Source organism: Orcinus orca, chromosome X, assembly GCF_937001465.1.
Source record: "Orcinus orca chromosome X, mOrcOrc1.1, whole genome shotgun sequence".
NCBI lineage: Eukaryota > Metazoa > Chordata > Mammalia > Artiodactyla > Delphinidae > Orcinus > Orcinus orca.
In genome coordinates this window covers 29,349,925-29,373,203 of record NC_064580.1, presented here as the reverse complement: position 1 = coordinate 29,373,203, position 23,279 = coordinate 29,349,925, and the positions used below count along the sequence as shown (strand labels likewise).

Here is a 23,279-nt window from a genome sequence, read left to right as displayed (position 1 = left end):
TCTGCACTGCGATTAGTATCTACACTATCACAAATATACATGAAACATATGAATATGATTCACACTGTATTTTAGTTGCTAGCCATATATATAGATACACTTCACTGTTTTCTGTGGGGAAAATTATTTTGAGAGATCTCTCCCCTTTCATATATTGGCTTCCCTAGTGGACAACAGCCTAGTTAATGCACTGCCACAAAGACCTCCTCTTCTTCAAACTTGTCAAAATGCTTTCCACTTCAGAGTCTTTGCAATCGTACATCCCTTTTCTTGTGACTTTCTTTTTTTAATTTTTGAATTTTATTTTATTTATTTTTTATACAGCAGGTTCTTATTAGTCATCAATTTTATACACATCAGTGTATATATGTCAATCCCAATCGCCCAATTCATCCCACCACCCCCACCACCACCCTCACCGCTTTCCCCCCTTGGTGTCCATATGTTTGTTCTCTACATCTGTGTCTCAATTTCTGCCCAGCAACCTGGTTCATCTGTACCATTTCTCTAGGTTCCACATATATGCGTTAATATATGATATTTGTTTTTCTCTTTCTGACTTACTTCACTCTGTATGACAGTCTCTAGATCCGTCCGCGTCTCAACAAATGACTAAATTTCGTTCTTTTTTATGGCTGAGTAATATTCCATTGCATATATGTACCACATCTTCGTTATCCAGTCATCTGTCGATGGGCATTTAGGTTGCTTCCATGACCTGGCTATTGTAAATAGTGCTGAAGTGAACATTGGGGTGCATGTGTCTTTTTGAATTATGGTTTTCTCTGGGTATATGCCCAGTGGTGGGATTGCTGGATCATATGGTAATTCTGTTTTTAGTTTTATAAGGAACCTCTATACTGTTGTCCATAGTGGCTGTATCAATTTACATTCCCACCAACAGGGCAAGAGGGTTCCCTTTTCTCCACACCCTCTCCAGCATTTGTTGTTTGTAGATTTTCCGATGATGCCCATTCTAACTGGTGTGAGGTGATACCTCATTGTAGTTTTGATTTGCATTTCTCTAATAATTAGTGGTGCTGAGCAGCTTTTCATGTGCTTGTTGGCCATCTGTATGTCTTCTTTGGAGAAATGTCTATTTAGGTCTTCTGCCCATTTATGGATTGGGTTGTTTGTTTTTTTAATACTAACCTGCATGAGCTGTTTATATATTTTGGAGATTAATCCTTTGTATGTTGATTCATTTGCAAATATTTTCTCTCATTCTGAGGGTTGTCTTTTGGTCTTGTTTATGGTTTCCTTTGCTGTGCAAAAGCTTTTAAGTTTCATTAGGTCCCATTTGTTTATTTTTGTTTTTATTTCCATTACTCTAGGAGGTGGATCAAAAAAGATGTTGCTGTGATTTATGTCAAAGAGTTTTCTACCTATGTTTTCCTCTAAGAGTTTTATAGTGTCTCGTTTTACATTTAGGTCTCGAATCCATTTTGAGCTTATTTTTGGGTATGGTGTTAGGGAGTGTTCTAATTTCATTCTTTTACATGCAGCTTTCCAGTTTTCCCAGCACCACTTATTGAAGAGACTGTCTTTTCTCCATTCTATATCCTTGCCTCCTTTGTCATAGATTAGTTGACCATAGGTGTGTGGGTTTATCTCTGGGCTTTCTATCTTGTTCCATTGATCTATGTTTCTTTTTTGTGCCAGTACCATATTGTCTTAATTACTGTAGCTGTGTAGTATAGTCTGAAGTCAGGGAGTCTGATTCCTCCAGCTCCGTTTTTTTTTTTCCCTCAGTACTGCTTTGGCTATTTGGGGTCTTTTGTGTCTCCATACAAATTTTAAGAATTTTTGTTCTAGTTCTGTAAAAAATGCCATTGGTAATTTGATAGGGATTGCATTGAATCTGTAGATTGCTTTGGGTAGTAGAGTCATTTTCACAATATTGATTCTTCCAATCCAAGAACATGGTATATCTCTCCATCTGCTGATATCATCTTTAATTTCTTTCATCAGTGTCTTATAGTTTTCTGCATACAGGTCTTTTGTCTCCCTAGGTAGGTTTATTCCTAGATATTCTATTATTTTTGTTGCAATGGTAAATGGGAGTGTTTCCTTAATTTCTCTTTCAGATTTTTCATCAGTAGTGTATAGGAATGCGAGAGATTTCTGTGCATTAATTTTGTATCCTGCAACTTTACCAAATTCATTGATTAGCTCTAGTAGTTTTCTGGTGGCATCTTTAGGATTCTCTGTGTATAGTATCATGTCATCAGCAAACAGTGACAGTTTTGCTTCTTCTTTTCCAATTTGTATTTCTTTTATTTATTTTTCTTCTCTGATTGCCGTGGCTAGGACTTCCAAAACTATGTTGAATAAGAGTGGTGAGAGTGGACATCCTTGTCTTGTTCCTGATCTTAGAGGAAATGCTTTCAGTTCTTCACCATTGAGAATGATGTTTGCTGTGAGTTTGTCGTATATGGCCTTTATTATGTTGAGGTAGGTTCCCTCTATGCCCACTTTCTGGAGAGTTTTTATCATAGATGGGTGTTGAATTTTGTCAAAAGCTTTTTCTGCATCTATTGAGATGATCACATGGTTTTTATTCTTCAGTTTGTTAATATGGTGTATCACATGGATTGATTTGCATATACTGAAGAATCCTTGCATCCTTGGGATAAATTCCACTTGATCATGGTGTATGATACTTTTAATGTGTTGTTGGATTCTGTTTGCTAGTATTTTGTTGAGGATTTTTGCATCTATATTCATCAGTGATATTGGTCTGTAATTTTCTTTTTTTGTAGTATCTTTGTCTGGTTTTGGGATCTGGGTGACGGTGGCCTCATAGAATGAGTTTGGGAGTGTTCCTTCCTCTGCAATTTTTTGGACGAGTTTGAGAAGGATGGGTGTTAGCTCTTCTCTAAATGTTTGATAGAATTCACCTGTGAAGCCATCTAGTCCTGGACTTTTGTTTGTTGGAAGATTTTAATTTTATTTATTTATTTATTTTTGGCTGTGTTGGGTCTTCGTTTCTGTGCATGGGCTTTCTCTAGTTGCGGTGAGCGGGGGCCACTCTTCATCGCGGTATGTGGGCCTCTCACTATCACGGCCTCTCTTGTTGGGGAGCACAAGCTCCAGACACGCAGGCTCAGTAGTTGTGGCTCACGGGCCTAGTTGCTCCGCGGCATGTGGGATCTTCCCAGACCAGGGCTCGAACCCATGTCCCCTGCATTGGCAGGCAGATTCTCAACCACAGCGCCACCAGGGAAACCCCATCTTGGGCGATTTTTAATCACAGTTTTAGTTTCATTACTTGTGATTGGTCAGTTCATATTTTCTGTTTCTTCCTGGTTCAGTCTTGAAGGTTATACCTTTCTAAGGATGTGTCCATTTCTTCCAGGTTGTCCATTTTAGTGGCATAGAGTTGCTTGTAGTAGTCTATTTGGATGCTTTGTATTTCTGCAGTGTCTGTTGTAACTTCTTTTTCATTTCTAATTCTATTGATTTGAGTCCTCTCCCTCTTTTTCTTGATGAGTCTGGCTAATGGTTTATCAATTTTGTCTGTCTTCTCAAAGAACCAGCTTTTAGTTTTATTGATCTTTGCTATTGTTTTCTTTGTTTCTGTTTCATTTATTTCTGCTCTGATCTTTATGATTTCTTTCCTTCTACTAACTTTGGGTTTTGTTTGTTCTTCTTTCTCTAGTTCCTTTAGGTGTAAGGTTAGGTTGTTTATTTGAGTTTTTTTTGTTTCTTGAGGTAGCCTCGTATAGCTATAAACTTCCCTCTTAGAACTGCTTTTGCTGCATCCCATAGGTTTTGGATCGTCGTGTTTTCATTGTCATTTGTCTCTAGGTATTTTTTGATTTCCTCTTTGATTTCTTCAGTGATTTCTTGGTTATTTAGTAACGTATTGTTACTTAATTAATTGTTAGCCTCCATGTGTTTGTGTTCTTTACATTTTTTTCCCTGTAATTAATTTCTAATCTCATAGCATTGTGGTCAGAAAAGATGCTTGATATGATTTCAGTTTTCTTAAATTTACTGAGGCTTGATTTGTGACCCAAGATGTGATCTATCCTGGAAATGTTCCGTGCACACTTGAGAAGAAAGTGTAATCTGCTGGTTTTGGATGTAATGTCCTATAAATATCAATTAGATCTGTCTGGTGTATTGTGTCATTTAAAGCTTCTGTTTCCTTATTTATTTTCATTTTGGATGATCTGTCCATTGGTGTAAGTGAGGTATTAAAGTCCCCCACTATTATTGTGTTACTGTCGATTTCCTCTTTTAGAGCTGTTAGCAGTTGCCTTATGTATTGAGGTGCTCCTATGTTGGGTGCATATATATTTATAATTGTTATATCTCCTTCTTGGATCGATCCCTGGAGCGTTATGTAGTGTCCTTCCTTGTCTCTTGTAACATTCTTTATTTTAAAGTCTATTTTATCTGATATGAGTATTGCTCCTCCAGCTTTCTTTTGATTTCCATTTTCATGGAATATCTTTTTCCATCCCCTCACTTTCAGTCTGTATGTGTCCTTGGGTCTGAAGTGGGTCTCTTGCAGACAGCATATATATGAGTCTTGTTTTTGTATCCATTCCGCAAGCCTGTGTCTTTTGGCTGGACCATTTAATGCATTCACGTTTAAAGTAATTATCGATATGTATGTTCCTATGATTGTTTTGGGTTTGCTTTTGTAGGTCCTTTTCTTCTCTTGTGTTTCCCACTTAGAGAAGTTCCTTTAGCATGTGTTGTAGAGCTGGTTTGGTGGTGCTGAATTCTCTTAGCTTTTGCTTGTCTGTAAAGCTTTTGATTGCTCCATCGAATCTGAATGAGATCCTGCCAGGTAGAGTAATCTTGGTTGTAGGTTCTTCCCTTTCATCACTTTAAGTATATCATGCCATTCCCTGCTGGCTTGTAGAGTTTCTGCTGAGCAATCAGCTGTTAACCTTATGGGAGTTCCCTTGTATGTTATTTGCCTTTTTTCCCTTGCTGCTTTCAATCGTTTGTCTTTACTTTTTGCCAGCCAATTTGATTACTGTGTGTCTTGGTGTGTTTCTCCTTGGGTTTATCCTGTATGGGACTCTCTGTGCTTCCTGGACTTGGGTGGCTATTTCCTTTCCCATGTTTGGGAAGTTTTTGACTATAATCTCTTCAAATATTTCCTCTGGTCCTTTCTCTCTCTCTTCTCCTTCTGGTACCCCTATAATGCGAATGTTGTTGCGTTTAATGTTATCCCAGAGGTCTCTTAGGCTGTCTTCATTTATTTTCATTCTTTTTTCTTTATTCTGTTCCACAGCAGTGAATTCCACCATTCTGTCTTCCAGGTCACTTATCCGTTCTTCTGCCTCAGTTATTCTGCTCTTGTTTCCTTCTAGTGTAGTTTTAATTTCGGTTATTGTATTGTTCATCTCTGTTTGTTTATTCTTTAATACTTCTAGGTCTTTTTTTAACATTTCTTGCAGCTTCTCAATCTTTGCCTCCATTCTTTTTCTGAGGTCCTGGATCATCTTCACTATCATGATTCTGAATTCTTTTTCTGGAAGGTTGCCTATCTCTATCCACTTTATTTAGTTGTTTTTCTGGGGTTTTCTCTTGTTCCTTCATCTGGTACATAGCCGTCTGCCTTTTCATCTTGTCTATCTTTCTCTGAGTGTCGTTTTTGTTCCACAGGCTGCAGGATTGTAGTTCTCCTTGCTTCTGCTCTCTGCCCTCTGGTCTCTTGTGACTTTCTTTCTGGGTCTTTGTCTGCTTGTCTCCTGTCATGTTTCAAGATGCCGAACAAATGCATCCTTCAGCATCCTGTATGATGTTTTTCATAACATTCCCTTCATCCCCTCCATCATGCTCTCCAACTTTAGCCAGGTGTTTCCTTTATAGCACTTACCACAATTTTAAAATATTTTGTTTGCTTTCTTGTTTATAATCTCTCTTCTACCATTAGAATGTAGGCTCCATGAGGGCAGAGACTTTGTCTTACTAAATACTATTTTCTTAATATATAGATGCTACCACAGAGTAGGTACTCAATAAAAATATGTTTAGTAAATGAATGGATGGATGGATGTATAGCCTCTTCTTATGTAATTCCATATAGTTCAGAGTTGTTGGTTCTGCATTCTTGCACCAGTGGTGCCCCAGTGCCAGTCTACCAGTATCTGAAAGTTTTCACTGGTCTGTAGAAAAGGGAAAAAAAATAAGAGCAAATGTGTTGCAGTTTTCATAGAGCTAAATTTGTTCAAAAATTCTTTCTTTCTTCTGAAAGTATAGCTTTCTACAGTTTATTGTTGGAGGGGGCAGCATTAAAATGCCCTTTCTTTACTCTTTCTTTTTTTTCCTTTTTATTATTTCCTTACAATGTCTTTTACTACAAAAATAAAGGTTGGAACATTGTGAGGTTCCCTGACATTTTTGGTAGTGTTTTATTGACCCATGAAATACAAAGTTTGGGAACCATCAATTTGGAGAAACTTACTCACATGAAGGAGCACCATTCCTGCCAAGTTTTTTTTGTTGGTTGCTTGAAGTTTTGAGAATGAGGCAAGGAAAGCTCTAAAAATCGGTGATTGTCTCCCGTTTTATGGCCCTCCAGGCAATGAATATTGGCCCACAAGCATTATCTCCTGGAATGAGATTCTGGAATTTGTTTGGTCCTGTGTGAAAAACAAATACAAGAACAAATATGCAAAAAGAGTGGAATTAGGGTATTACAACACCTGCTTACTATATTTTTAAAATATACATTGACATATAATAAATGTACCAATACATTATTTGTTTTCTTATAAATGTTTTCGTCCTCTGGATTTAAATCCTTCTTTTGTTTGTTTCAAAAATATGTAGATCCCATAATAGCACCAGTTGCTTTAACATAGAAGTGTTACTTTTCCTGTGCTTCATCAAAATTTAAAACTGAAAGCATGAAGATTCCAAATTGGAAAGATACACTGCTTTTTTTTTTTTTAACATCTTTATTGGAGTATAATTGCTTTACAATGGTGTGTTAGTTTCTGCTTTATAGCAAAGTGAATCAGTTATACATATACATATGTTCCCATATCTCTTCCCTCTTGCATCTCCCTCCCTCCCACCCTCCCTATCCCACCCCTCTAGGTGGTCACAAACCACTGAGCTGATCTCCCTGTGCTATGTGGCTGCTTCCCACTAGCTATCTATTTTACGTTTGGTAGTGTATATATGTCCATGTCACTCTCTCACTTTGTCACAGCTTACCCTTCCCCCTACTCATATCCTCAAGTCCATTCTCTAGTAGGTCTGTGTCTTTATTCCCGTCTTACCCCTAGGTTCTTCATGACCTTTTTTTTTTTTTCTTAGATTCCATATATATGTGTTAGCATACGGTATTTGTTTTTCTCTTTCCGACTTACTTCACTCTGTATGACAGACTCTAGGTCCATCCACCTCACTACAAATAACTCAGTTTTGTTTCTTTTTATGGCTGAGTAATATTCCATTGTATATATGTGCCACATCTTCTTTATCCATTCATCTGTTGATGGACACTTAGGTTGCTTCCATGTCCTGGCTATTGTAAATAGAGCTGCAATGAACATATTGGTACATGACTCTTTTTGAATTATGGCAATATACACACTTCTCTTATATTCTTCATTTCCAAATAAATAGCCATGACAAATACTTTTGTAATTTGCAGACTGCTTTATATTCATGATTTTAGTTAATTCTTATACTTAAAATAATTGGTTTAGATAGAAAAAGTAAGCAAATCAATATTCTTATAAGTTTTGAGGAGTGAAAAATTAGTATAGTTTTTTTTAAATTTGGCAAAACACTTTATTTCTGTTGCAGTTGCTTTTAAACAGGGTTTTAAGAAATAGAAGGTATGTTAAGACTTCATTTAATTATCCTTTTAAGTATATGATCTAAAACAAATTTAAAACTGTGTGAATATGGTTTCTTAGAGTTAAAAGTTGAAAATGTGCTGTGCAGAGCAGTTCAATTTTATGTTAGAATTCTTGCCATGGGAAAATACAATGATAATTATTTTCTGGAACACTGACAGGGAACAAGCTATTTCAGGCAAAACTATCTTGATGGTAAAGTGGAGCACATTAAGCCCAAGGTATCATTAAACTCACAAAACTCTAAGAAAGAACTGAGCATAGTCTTTGGTAAGAAAAAAATGGTTTTGTTCAGTGGCAATCATCTTTTACAAAGTTATTTATAACTTGGCAAAGTATATTATTTTAGAAAATAACATTAAACGTAATAGTTTCTACACTCACAGCAGCACCTAATTTATTCAGAGGTCAGATGGACAGCGTTATGAATTACCTGGAACACAGCCAAGAATCAGAAATGGTATAGAACAAAAGGCCTCTGGATTCTCTAAGTTGATTTGATAAAGTTCATAAAGTCCATAGCTTACTTAAATTTCTTTATGAGAGGACTATTCAGGTTCGTTTTTGAAAGTTTTTTTTTTTTAATCTCACTGATTTTAGGGATAATTCTAATAAACTTATTATCTTGTTTTTCTGCCCTGAGTAGAAGCCAGAAAGAAAAGGAAAAGGAGTAAATGACAGAAATATGATATAATAGCTACAGCTTGGAAGTGAGTCAAAAAAGGGCCTGTATAGAAGGATATAGGGACATATGGCCTTGAAAAACTGTTTAGTACAGGGCAACAGAAATGAGAGAGACAGAGAGAGAATGAGAGAGAGATTATTTGTGTTTATTATTGTTTATTTGATTTGATTTATACTTAACCTGGACAATTTGATTATTTTACCAGTTTATCCCCAAATAAAATTAGGTTAAAATTATTAATATCTCATCAACTAAATGTGAAATTGTTTAATGCATAATGGCATATTAGCTTCCTAAATCACAAAATACTGCTGCCAGCTAATTTATATATCTGTATCTATTATCTATGCTGTGTGCATGTGCATATATACATACAACTATATATGTTTCCATATATACGTATAAACTTACATGCATATATAATAAATATTTGCATGCATAAATTTTCTTTGTAAAATACATGTTTTCCTTTGAAAAAAAATGCCTGCTAAATTCATTAAGATGATAATTTTTATAGGTTACTCTCCATCTTTCGATCAAGTTCCAAAAGTTCTGTTTTGTAACTCCCCACTTTTTATTACAGACATATAAAGTAATTGTGAATATTAAAAAGGGGACTAGAATGTGGGGTAATTGTCAAACTCATGTAATTTGGAATTAGGTCATATAATTTTGTAAATAGTATTATTATTATATCTCAGGGTTATCATTGCCTTTTCAGATTCAGGGCATTTACATAAAGGTAGTCTCATATGTCAGGCCAAAGAAATAGCAAACTTTTTCAGCTTATCAAAAGCAATTTAGAATGCATGGGAAGAATTGACATAGTCATTTCAAAATTGCAGCAAAAAAAAAAAGTCTGCCATAATTCTAACGTTACTAAATATCTGCTTTGTCTATAGTATTTTTCTCATTAGTTATTTTTATTTTAATTAATCGTTTGAAATTGAACTCAAGATCAGTCAAAAAAATCTTACATAAGAGCAGAGTTTTCCCTTTACTGTTAAGGTTCCTCACTCACCTTCAAGAACCTCAAGCACCTAAAAATAGTTCTGTTCATGTGCAGAATCAGCCGCCAGTCATTGCAAGACCCCTTCAGTCAATTAGGTGTGCAGTGAAGGCCGTCAATGTTGTCTTAGGTGATAATGTGAAATTCTTTCAAAATGCATTAGTCCTGCTTTCTTAAGCTTTTTATCTTGGTCTATGCTTCTGTACGGTTCAGAAAATTGATAGTATATACTTTCCTACAGCTTTGATTGAATTGAAAACAGCCTGTGATGGTCAAGCCAATTAGAAGGGGCCATGACTCTTAATAAACAGGTTAAATAAAAATTTTATTTACCACTGAAAACTCTATCTTTTTGCTTCTACTATTTAACACTAGTTCAGTTTTATATAGTTATTTTAAATGTAATATCAATACAATATCAGTTTAACAGTTCAATCAATACAAAAGTATATTAAAAAAAACAAGTACTCTTCATTTCTCCCTCCTGCCAATTTCACTCCCTCTGAAATAAGAAATGTTTACAAGTTAGCATTATCTTTCATACTATATGCTTCTTAACCATGATATTATACATAGATAGATAGATAGATAATGCTTTGCCTCTTCTTTAAAATATTGCCTCAGTCTGTGTATGATTTTTAAATATACCAATCTTTCACAGACATTTTTCCAGGCAATACGTACATAGCTGATGCATCCTTTTTAATAGCCTTAGGAAATAAACCAAAATTTATTCCATCATTTCTCTACATTTGTGGATTATTATATTATAAAAAGAGGTGATCTGTAAAATCTCTATTTTTTATCCTTTTAAAGTTTCTATGGATATATGATCTTTTTTTTGACGTCCCTGTAATATAAAAGAAGAATATCCTTTTACATTTTGTACAAACATGGATTAAATTTAGTTTATTGTTTAAAAAAACGTCTATTCTTATTTTTCTTTGTTTGCTTGTTTTGGTTTGATTTTGGGGTTTTCTGATCCAAAAATTCTGGAAGAGCTGTATGGAAGCTACCGTTTATAGCTTTGATTTTATCATATTCTCCTTTTATTTCTAGTAATTTTTACCATATGTAAAATGAAGACAAATGTTTGGGGCATAGCAATTAATGACTTATTTTTTTTGTAAAAAATGTGACTTATTACTATGGTTATCTGGACCCATTTGCCCTGGAATTATGTTTCATTTGATATTACTATTTTGACTCTAACTTTTTACAAATTATTTTCATGATGTAACATCACCTATCATTACATTATATGCCATCGTGTCCTTGTTTTTTAATGACTCTCCTGAGCAGCTTATAGATGGATTGTGTATTTTAAACCAATCTGACAGTATTTCATCTTTTAGTGGGGAAATGTAACCAACTTCATTATTGTTATGATAACTCTTATAGCTGTATAGTTGTATAAATTCCTTCTATCATATTTTATGGTTGTTATTTGCTCATGTCCTTTGTTCATAATTTTGTAATTCACCATCCTTATTGAATACTACTGCATCCCTCCTCATACTGCTGATATTTTTGAAGTTGCACTCTGCATGTCTATTTTACTAGCACTTAGTTTCCTATTTTTAATAATTTTAACCCTATATCTCTGTAGTTTTACACCAAAATTAAATGAGAACATTGATCTCCCCACCAACATGATTTGTTCAGCAATTCCTCATTCTTTTCAAGCCAAGATAAAGTCCTTTAAAAACTAATAATATATAATTTTTGTCCCTAACTACTGTTGTTTCTCCTCATAGTATCTAGTTCAAGAAGTCATATTATCACTCAGATTACACTTAAACTACCACTGTTGTATTAAATTTAACAGAAAAGCCTCACAGAGTTTATTGTTCATCAGTTTCTTTGTATTCTTTATTTCCTTCTGTTTAGAAATCTTTATTATACTTTATTTTTCATTTTGTTGGAATACTTGAGAAATTTTCTCATAAAAATTATATAAGGATGTATACCCTTTTAATGTTTAAATTTTCAAAATGATCTTTCTTTTGCTATCATAATGATGGATTCTTTGAATAATAATAGTGCTCTTGAATCTCTCTCTTCCTCTGTTAATAGCCTATATAGGTTGTGGACCACTGTCTTTTAGTGTCCATTGTCTTTTAAATTTCAGTGTCTTCGAGCTTCCATTGTGCCAGTGAGAAGTATGATGTTGGTCCAAATTTATATATATATATACACATATATATATATATATATATACACATATATATATAAAAATATATGGTGGTCCAAGTTTATATATATATACACAAAGAGAAATATATATATATATATATATATATATATATATATATATATATATATATATTTCTCTTTGTCTCAAACTCTGTAAGGTACCCCCACCCCATTCCTCAGAATTCAAAATTTTCACTAGGATATTTTTCAATATGTTTCTAAATATGTGTCTTTATTCTTTAGCTCTTCTTGGTACCTGGGTAACATTTTTAACTTTTGCAAATCAATAGTATTTTTAGCTTAGGAGAGTTTTCTTTTAAAATTATTTTAATTATTCTCTTCCATCTCTTGTCTTTTCTCATTCTGATATTTATATTCTTTACATATTAGATGTCCTGATTCTATCCTCCAGGTCTCTTATCTTTTTAGTTATGATTTCAATGTCTTTCTATTCTTCTCTGTGTTGTAGGATACTTCCTCTGGTTGATCATTTAGAACCCACATTTTTTTTTTTTTTTTTTTTAGCAATTACCATTGTCTTTTCCCAAATCATCTACTGAATTTTCTAAAACCAGGTATCAGGCTTTCTGTATTTTAATGTTATCTTTTTCATGCTTCTCACTTTGTTTTTTATTAAATCTCTCTTCTGTTTCTTTTAGTATATTTCTTGCATGGACTCAGCTTTGTTTCCTTTTTTCAATCCCTTGTGTCTCCTGAAATGGCCTATGTTCTTTTTCTTGTGCTTAAATTAAAGGGTGTGAAAGCTCTTAGCATAAATGTAAGTCAGGTTTGAGGGTTATACTATATAGTGATGATTGAGAAGTAACAAAGATAATGGCTTTTTCTTTCCTGTTGAAGAATGGTTTAACAAGCCAGAACCTCCCAGAATAAATATGTGTGGCTAAGCATCTTGATCTCAAGAATAAGAAGTGGGGGTTAAAGCTGTCCTCAGCCATTTAGTACAGCCACTGTCCAGTAGTGCCTGTATGAAGCAAAACAGCAGATTCTTACTCCTTCCTGGGCCCAATAGATCCTCTTAAATCAATTGTCTCCTACAAATTACCTCATATACACATCTGGAAATCACCAGATCCATAGTTTTCATCCCAGACTGTGCCAGAGATCATCTATCTTTCAAAGACTACCAGTTCATGATCTTTTTCTACCTACACCTCTTTTTCTGTTATTTGAGTCCTTGATGCACATATTCTTCTAGATTCTAGTAGTTAGTCACTGTTATTTTGAAGGTTGTGTCTACTTAACAGTGAGGGAGACAGAAAACATGTGTGTATGAGGTGATTTTCCTATCTCAACATTTCCATTTTGTTTGTATGAACACACACATGCATACATATACATACATGCATAAATTAAAATAGCTTTCAACAGATTAATCATGCATGTATAATTCCTATACTTTGTAATAGGTGCTTTCATAAAGTAACTTCATCAGAGTTGATGAGGTTACGTAAAGATTGAGGCTATTGTATATGAAAACAAAATGTTAGCAGTTCAGTAAAATCAATCTGCTGTAGTATAATGACAAATTGACTGAATTTTAAGTGTTTGACATCTTAAGTTGGATTTACTAGCCAGTCTAGATCACCTTCATGAGGAAAACTATCAATCTATTGATAGAAAAGCTACAACAAATATTTTCTGATAAATGTAATGCTAGTGTTAAACTTTTTCATAAATATTTTAGCTTTTGCATTATTGACTTTTTCTATTATAAAAAATGAATACCATGTTATATTTTAAATCTTATTAGCAACTAAAATTTTATTTGTATTTCCTTTTAAATAATTTAGATTTACATTTGAATAGTCACATGTGGGCAAGGACTACCATATTGAACAGTACAGTTATAGGCTTTTTCACTATCACATTTCTAATAAAGAAAAAGCCTCATTCAGAAACAGGATTATGGCACATGCACATTCAGATATAATTACTTAGTTGCCACATTAAATAATATAGACATAAATGCCAGCCTGATTTTCTGAGATGCTTGAGAAGTGTAGCATAGAAATTAATACTATTGGAAGTCTGTTCTGCAAAGTCTACTCAAAGTGGAAGATCCACAGGACAATAGAAATTATGTGATATAATGAGGTGACATATATTTGCAGAAGTTAAAGTAATTACATACTTATTTTTTCTTGTATTAATTTTGTTTTCACATCAAATTCATTATATGTGTGTTCATTTTCACATGTGCACATATGAAAAAATTCCTATGCCGCATATTCCCAAGCTGGTATCAGGATAGCTTGCTATTAAACGAATATATACTGGATATATAAATTAAAAGTTTTATGTGGACACTTTGGGAAGAGTTAGAAAGGATAAAAAAATTTCTTGACTGCAAGCCTTCTCAGACACTTCAATTTGCTAATAAGCATTGTGGACCTCCGTAAAGAGGCTAAAATTAATATCTGCTAAAATTATCTGTATAAGAGTACTTCAAATAATGGCTTTTTTTTTGTTCACATATAATGAATTACATTAAAATCTGAGAGACAATTGAAGAGCCAGACACATGTGTGTAACAGCATTTAGCTTGTGTGCATTAAGTTGGAAAAAATGTTGTTTAGTTAAATCAGAAATACCTTTTAAATCTGTACCAATGAAGATTACATTATGAAATGAAGAAAATATTCCTGTTTGAATTCTGGGAATTCCAAAATGGAAATTATGTTATAGCTGTAGATCCCAGGAGTTCTAGCCAAATATTTATTTTAAAAAATTATCCTTTTAAGTTGATAGTTTCTTCATTTATTCAACAAATTTTTTGAATACCTATTATAGGCTAGGTACTATGCATGAATCTTTGCTGCATTTATTTTACATTGTAAGGTACCTAGGGTAAATAACCTTATCTGTTTAATTGTCATGTTATTTTACTGGTAATTTCTTATGGGGTAGGCCATATATGTTGGTGCTGATGTGTTGGTGCTTTCCTTGGTGGGAATCAAAGGCTTTTCCTTTCGTTTCTCTCACGGGCCGTACTTAGTGACTAGAATTCTACCAAGTTACTACTTTATGTTAATGTATTGAAAATCCATATTAAAATGCAAATGTTATCCTGTGAAGGATAATACTTTAAACCACTATAAGCCATTAACACATTATCAAGATTCAGTTTATCAGTTTAATTAGATGGTAATTTAGCTTGGCCCTGAGGAATTTAGTAAATTGGATGATGTGGAAGGGAAGAATCAACATAAGGCAGATCATTGAACAGGTGCATCCATACCCTTTATACAGAACACTACACATACCTGGCCTCCTGGAAGTAGGTTGTTCTTAAAGACTAATACATCCAGCTCCACCTGATTATCTCTTCCCTGCCAGCTTGCCTGGTACCAAAAATTCATTCTAATTTTAGAAAATAAATAATATAGATATAAAGGATGACTTTCTGCAATATTTTATACTGATTATTTTATGTATTTATTGTGTTTTATTCTTTTTGAACCAAAGGGGTAAATTATAAGCTTAATACAGTTTGTTGATGAACTACTTCATGATCATTCTAGGATTGATCCTCCCCTTTTTTTTGTTACATAACTTCACATAGGCAGTTTTCTAGATGATGCAGTGAAGAGGGATGGAAATTCCTGAGAGAAAATGCTCTCTTGTCACTGTTTTCTTCATCTAAGATCATGACCAATTCATGTGATCTCATTAGGCTGATTATTTAAGGTCATTCTGCACAGTGACTTAATTAAAAGCACGCAAAGCCAAGTACTGTCAGAACGCTAGTATTGCCGTGCCATTTATGTATATCCAAAACTGTGAACAGGAAAGACTAAACCCCTACCTATCTCAGCTGTGTCATATTCTTGTTTATCGTATGTCATATAATTTGAGTCTTTTTTCAGTCTGTGGATTAATGCAGTGTTCTTTTTGCCAAATTTGATTATTTAATTTGCCTTTTTAGGTTATAATTTCTATAAATGATCAAAGAGAAATAAATACAAATAGCTTAACTGTCCATCTTATTAGAAGGAAACTTAATTTTTTTCTCTGAAGACTTTTGAGACTAGGAGAGAAAGCTACCTGTCTTAGATAACTTAAGTCTTTCCCATTACCATATTATTTATGACCCATCAGAACCCATATAAAAGCCTGTAATCCTATTTGGGATTTATATACCATTGTATTATTATTTTAAATAATTTGTAATAATTAAGAATGCTATTTTAGAGAAAGATAAGATATAAATTAGCAGATTTTCATATGATAGCTCACTTTAAATTATTGATAAATAATCTTGTATTATTTTGAAGATTTGACATATCTTTGTCTTTATTAACACTAATGAAATAAAAAAAAAATGTTCCATCACTGCATTACTTTTTTTGTCCAGGTATTTGGCTAATTTTGGTTAGTTAGACTTTGAATGTGTTGACCTATTTTCTATATACCACATTTATGTTAGATACATCGGTATTTTAAAAAAGAATATCTCATAATGATATGGCATATAATGCATTTTTCTTCTTGAGTATTTTGACCTCATAACTCATAAATGAGGCAGTAACCACAACTCATTTGAAACTTTTATAGTGAGGAGAGAGAAGTCCTTTAAATCATGGAGGAAAACATTTTGTTTTAAAAACTTAGATATAATGCCTCATTTGTTTCAAAACAGGATTGCCTTTATTTCATGCAGTTATGTGGCTCTTCAAGAATCAAATTTTAAGTAATAAAAAGAAAGTGATAACTGAAGTTTTAGAGAAACAAGTTTATTAAAAACTTTATGAGTGATACCTATGCCCACTTACAGAGCTCAAAATTTGAAGCCAGTTTTCATCTCAACTTTAGGTATTACAAATCATAGTTTTGTCCCATAATAATCCTTTCTAAACTTCAATTGAGCTTTCAATTTGTTAATAAAAATAGGTACTTTTGGGCTTTCTTCCACATCTCTTCAGTTTCATTCCCAGAAAATGAGGATAGTGTATTATTTTGGGTATATATCATTAGAAATGAATATGAACAGAGAGGAATAAAAAAATAGTATGGCTACAGCACTTCCATGCTAATGATGCATGAATATCTGTAATGGTATAAGGTGGTAAAGAACATTAACAAAAGCAAGTTGATTTTCAAAAGGTTAGACAGGATTTGTACACATCAGGATTCAGAAGGATATAATTATTCAAGGCAGAGTTAATGAAATTCAAATGAAAAGGCAAAATCTGAATATGAGTGCATGGATTTTGCATAAAGAAGAGAAAATGAACATGATACTTCCAATTACACTGATTTTTTAATAACTGTCTGAAATTTTTATTAAACCAAACTGAAAGGCATTCAGTAGATATAGTTTATTCATTATAGACCTGCATGACTGTGTCAAAAGGACTGATATATTTTAAGGGGTATATAGTAACCTAGATCTCCAAATACCTGAGTGTCTCAGTTTACTTTTTGACAGCTTATTATCATATATGAAAATTATGACACATTTCTCTGTATTAAAAATTATTGTATCTATTAGAACTTTATAATAAATGAGAATATTCAAAATTTATAAAGCTGAACTTTCTAGAAAATGAGTTGACAGTTTCCCAGTGGTATCAAAGACTTATTTTGAAATATTCCATTTCTCATAAAAGTTCACAGGATCATCCTTTAGCTTGCCTTATTCACCTGGTATGCACCACTTCTCCTATCTATGATGACTAGATACTATGTATCAAGAGAATAGAAGGAATGAAATCCTCCAACTCTAGCCCAAAATTCTAATATTATTTTAAATGTAAAATTAGAAGTACATGTAGATTACCATTCCATTGATCATGAAGGAATAGGTGTCATGTATTTGGTCAAGGTATACACACTAAACGAAACTTTGTTAAAAGGTATAATTGTGTGATATAAGTTAATCTGTGTAATTCTATGAATTTGTAGTATCATAAGTAGATGAGACATCTAAATTAGAATTATTTTGTTTTTATATTATCTAAGAAGTGAGTACAAGAATCCTGGACCTGAATGACCAAAATGAAAGCATAAATGGACCAGCTTATATTTTAACTCATCTTTGTGTAGCTTCAGTCTGGGATCCTAAACACCATTTAATTACATTACTGCAAAAATGAGGATGGTCTCATCTTAAAGGCTGTGCAGTAATAAATGGCTGTGTTAGCATGCTTATCATCAGAACTCCCCAAGAGACCCTGCCACTGAAACCCTCAGCTGACCCCATCACCAGGCAGATGGCAGTTCATCAATTCAAAACAAAGTTACTGGAAAACTAATTTCAATTACAAGAGTTTTGCTGCTTATAGTATAGACAGAAGAGAGCAGAGGTCATTTATCTTTCTGAATTTGCACTCCAAATAGTATTTATTCCTTGTTCTTATAAGGAATAGGGAAAGAGGCACTCCTGACCAAGTCCAAACAGACTCTGAGCCCCAGATGCCCATCAGTCCTAACACTTGAATGGCAGATAGGAAAGTGTAGATGCAGGAGGAGAAGCTGGTGCTCCCTTAGATCTTCAGGCTTTCAGGAGCTCTTATTAAAGTGTAAATTTCATCCTCAGTCCTACTTATCTAGTACCTTAATAAGCAGTTTAACTTAGTAGGAATCTAGCATCAAAGAGAGGAGCTGACAGGGAGATCAGCTCCGTGCTTTGTGACCACCTAGAGGGGTGGGATAGGGAGGGTGGGAGGGAGAGGCAAGAGGGAGGAGATATGGGTATATATGTATATGTATAGCTGATTCACTTTGTTATAAAGCAGAAACTAACACACCATTGTAAAGCAATTATACTCCAATAAAGATGTTAAAAAAAAAAAACAAAGAGACAGCTGATGTCAGGAATTTGGAGGAGAAGGTGCTTAATAGAAAGTTAGCTACCAAGCAAAACCACTTTGTCCCTCTTGTACCTCAGTCAAGATTAGGGGAAAAAAGTATAGGAAAGGTTCCTTTTGGTATGAATATCATAGATGTAGACCCCTCACATCCCACCCCATACTTAGTTTTCCAGGAAGCTTAGAATTACATTTTTAAATCCAGTTGTAAAAAGTATCCTTTTCTTAGGGTAAAACTACCCCTCTCATGACCTTACGGCTCTTGGTCTTTCAATCTTATATTCATGGTGCTAATGTTTGTGTATCTCTTATTATAAAATGCTTCTAACACGTTTTGGAAGAGAGGATATATAAATAATAAATAACCTTTTTACTAGACTTATCATCATGCATTTTTGATCCACTTTCCAGCCCTCTGTCAGCTATAATCTGGAATCTATATGAATTCAATAGAGGTCTTTTCAATATTAGGAAGCTAAAAGAATTGTTCTTTTGTATATCTATACCAGCACACTGTCCATGAAGAATCAGTGATGGTGATGACTGAAGAAATGCCTTTGGAAATTTCTTATGTACCTTCTACTTACCTGACTGAGATTACTCATGTCTCACAAGCCCTATCAGAAGTGGAACAACTTCTCAAAGCTCCTGACCTCTGTGCTAAAGATTTTGAAGATCTCTTCAAACAAGAGGAGTCTCTGAAGGTAAAAGCAAAGCACTTTCATTCAGATTTTACAAGGTCATCATATTGATCATTTGCTGTACCAGAACATTTTACTTACATGTATACCGTGAAGGCATTCTGACTTAACACATGGAAATCTTAAAATACTTTACAAGATGGTTAGCTTTAGAAATCTAGTGTAGAAAGAGAAACATAAAATTGAATAGGTATTTTATAATATTTAATGTTAAGAGACTTCCTAAAACAAAGGAACGTACTAAAATAATAGTTTCTTATACATTCAGGGCAGAAAGGACTCTCCAAAAAACAAGCTTTGCTAGACAAACAGTTTACTCCCAACTGATACATTACTTGTCTTTCTTTTCCCATAAAAGGGGAAATTAAATGAGGTTTTAAATTATATCTTTTGTATACAGTTTTAATTTTCTATTTCCACTTATAATATTCACATTCAATTTCAAATTAGTGTCAGTATCAATACCACAACATATGGTATCTAATTGAATAGAAAGCAATAAAATACTTTATTTAAAATCACCAGGCAAAAGCCTCCAACCAAATCCAGCTTTTTTTCAAATCACCGACTATAAGTTTATGAATTCTGATAAGACAAAACATGATGAAGAAGTAGGGTTTGAATTTTAGAGGGAAGTGTCTGAAGATAAATAAATGTAGCATCAAGAAAATGTACATAATAATGTGTGTCTCAAGATAATTTTTGTGATCATACATTTCACACTCAAAATGAAAGATAATAGTATAGCCAGAGCTTGGTATTTGTCGAAGCAAATAGCATAAGATTATAGACAGAAGATAAGTTTGCTCTCAGCAGCACCTATTAGCTAAAGTATTTTATACTCTAAATGAATGTCTTCGGATCTCATTCCATATCACATATTTGCATAACTATACAAATAGATAAAGACGTTTGTCTTAGAAATCAGAGTAGCAATATCTCGAGTGACTTGAGTTTAATGTCTTACATCATATCAAATAAGCTACAAAATTATACACTAAAATAGAGTAAGGGATGCATGGATCTCTGGAACTACATCATTTTGGTATGGTGCTATTTCTTATTCTCTTTGAAGTAAAAGTCAAATCACTTATGGGTACAGTGAAGAAAAGAAAATCAATTGATAAAGGAGACATGCCAGCATGCCTGTCATAATTCACATTAACTAATTTCTCATGACAGCACAGTTTGTAAGTTCATCATTGTCATTCAATATGTAAATCACTGCTAATGAGCTAATATTCATTCCTTTCCATGTTTGTGGACATATAGGTCAGGAGAGCAGTAACCCTAAACTTATTAAGTTGCCAATTGAATATCTTTGTCTTCATACCTCTTACCCTGACACACTCAGAATGATGGGCCCCTGGCTGCAATCATAGCTAATAATTTTGTTCTTTCAGATATATTTAATAGTATTAAAGCTGACACCAATTACAATGGTATTGATTACTGTGGTTTGTAAAAAAAGTATTATCGCAGTTTTAATTTAATTGGTTATTGAGTCCTCATTAGATGGAGTTTGGGGCATAATTCCATCTCACTCCCAGCATATCTCCTGCAGCAAGCAAATGGGCTTCCTACCTCTATGAGCTTTCTGAAGGGGGATAGTTTTGATTTCAGTCTTTTCAATGAATATGTACTTCCTCTTAAAGGCATTCATCATTGTCATTATCTAGTAGTAAAAATAGAAAAGCAGTGCATAAATTGTACAGCTGCTGGTTGAGAAGGTTTGAAATTAAATTGTGGTTGATTTTTTTCCTGACACATTTGCAAGAATCAAATTACAGAACTGTAGTAGGTATCGCTGTGGTTTAACATACATATTTTTTAAGAATAATACAACACAAATAATGTGCAATAAGTTAAAATAATTACTTTCTGAACAAAATATAAATAATATAGCACATATGATTTCCATAGATGTATTGAATTCAAAAGCTACCTAATCATTTTGACAAGAACTAACCAGATAAACACCTATTTACATTGTAAATCTGCATTTAATACATAATACATTAGCTAAGGCATACCTAGCGATGAATGAGAAACACACACAAAAGTAATATTTATCCTTATATCAAAGCCAATATTATCAATTAGTTGCTTAATTAGGCCTTAGTTGCTCAGTTAGGGATTGGCATGGATAAAGGTGAATTATTAGGACAAAAATAAGAGCATGGGTTAGAATAAGGATGACAACTATGCTGTATCTTTTGCAATAAGGGGGATCAATTTGTATATAGGGCTTAGGTACTCGATAACTTGTATTAACTAATTGATCCTCCCCGTAACTCTATGAAATATCTAAAATTATTATCCCCATTTTATAGATGAAGAAACTGAAGAAATATTAAGTAAAATAACTTGACAGAGTTGACACAGCTAGTATCGGTTGAGCAAGGATTTGCACCCAAGCCAAGTAGATTTAACCTCTGAGCTGTTAACCCCTATACTGTACCACCTTTCATGCAGTGGTTTCAAGGGTACTATGTTGAGCATAGCAAGGGTGAATTTGGGTAAAACATGGTAGAATACTGAGGACTGGCGTGGCCAGTTCATAGGAAAAATGTCCTGAGTTCTAATTCTCACTGAATCTATGCCAGTTCAAAAAGATTCCATAAAAGGAAGCAAGCAACTTCCATGTGCTTGTTGGCATTATCCTTAGTGAAATTAGTCACACAGAAAAAGAAAAATATTGTATGTTATTGCTTATATGTGGAAGCTAAAAAACAAAACAAACGAATGTAACAAAACAGAAGCAAACTCACAGATATAGAGAACAAACTAGTGAGTGGTTACCAGTGAGGAGAGGGAAGGGGGACAGGATAGGGGTAGGGGATTAAAGGGTACAAACTACTAGATATAAATAAGCTACAAGGATATATTGTACAGTACAGGAAATATAGCCAATATTTTATAATAACTTGAAATATATTCTATAAAAATATTGAATCACTATGTTATACATCTGAAACTATTATAATATTGTAAATCAACTATACTTCAGCAAGAGAAAAAGGGAGGGAGGGAGAAAGGGAGAAAGGAGGGAAGGAAATAAAGAAGGAGAAAAGGAAGGCAGGAAGAGGAAAAGAAAGGGAAGAAAAGAAAGAAGTCAGACATGCATCATTTCAGTTGTCTCATCTAAACTGATGATATTAAAGATGCTCTGGTTGAGGTGGATAAAATGTTTTGTGTCTTTAGTAGCCAGGGTGAGTGACAAGAAGTGTAGACAAATGGAGAAAACTCACAGATGTTGACAGGACAGTTGGGCCCAATGTAGAGCTTAGATAAGATCAAGAAGTAAAGGCAGCCTTTGTTCAACCTCAGCAGCACTGGGGAGAGCTTGTTGTAGCTGAAAAAGCCAAAGATCATAAAGCAAAAGTCGTTCAGTCTTCTTTGACTGGTTCAGCTTTTATGCAGGACCTTTGAGACCTAAAAGGAATTATTAGGACAAGGCAATAATGTAAGGAGTGAGGGAGGATTCATTCATTCAAACATCTTTATTAAGCACTTCCTATACACCAGGCATTGCTCTAAGTGCTTAAAAAGCAGTAAACAAAACCGATGGACTCCGCCCTCATACAGCTTTTGTTAAAGCAGAGGGAGACAGAATATAAGCAAACAAATGGTGGACCGTCATAAAGACTACCATTCATTCTGAGCGAGATAGGTTTTTGAGAAGATGACTGATGTGATCGGATTTATGCTTTAAAAAGATCACACTGGCTGCCCCACTGAGAGTAGAACTGTAGGGGATCAAGGGTAAAAACAAGGAGGACAGTTGAAGAACGGATGCCAGTGGCTTGGGCTAGGGTGGTAAGGAGAGATTTTCAGATTTTGGAAATGTTTTCAGAGAGAAGATAGAAGATTTATTTCTGTGTTCACCAGAAACTTGAGCATGGGTGTATAAAAGCCCATTCTCAGCAGATTTGGGGCTCAGGAGAATTTAGGTGTCCTGTGAACTTGGTAGAAAGATCACTTGAGAAATGTAAGATTTCTTTCTTCTCATTGATA

At 33.9% G+C, this 23,279-nt stretch overlaps 1 protein-coding gene across 1 annotated transcript in view; it reads left to right on the top strand.

The window, feature by feature from the left end:
* DMD (dystrophin) overlaps nt 1-23,279 on the top strand; it is a 2,251,544-nt gene that overhangs the window by 1,002,653 nt on the left and 1,225,612 nt on the right. Inside the window, exon 42 of the mRNA XM_049704774.1 lies at nt 19,071-19,265. Coding sequence (XP_049560731.1) covers nt 19,071-19,265 — 195 coding nt within the window. The remainder of the gene's footprint in view (nt 1-19,070; nt 19,266-23,279) is intronic.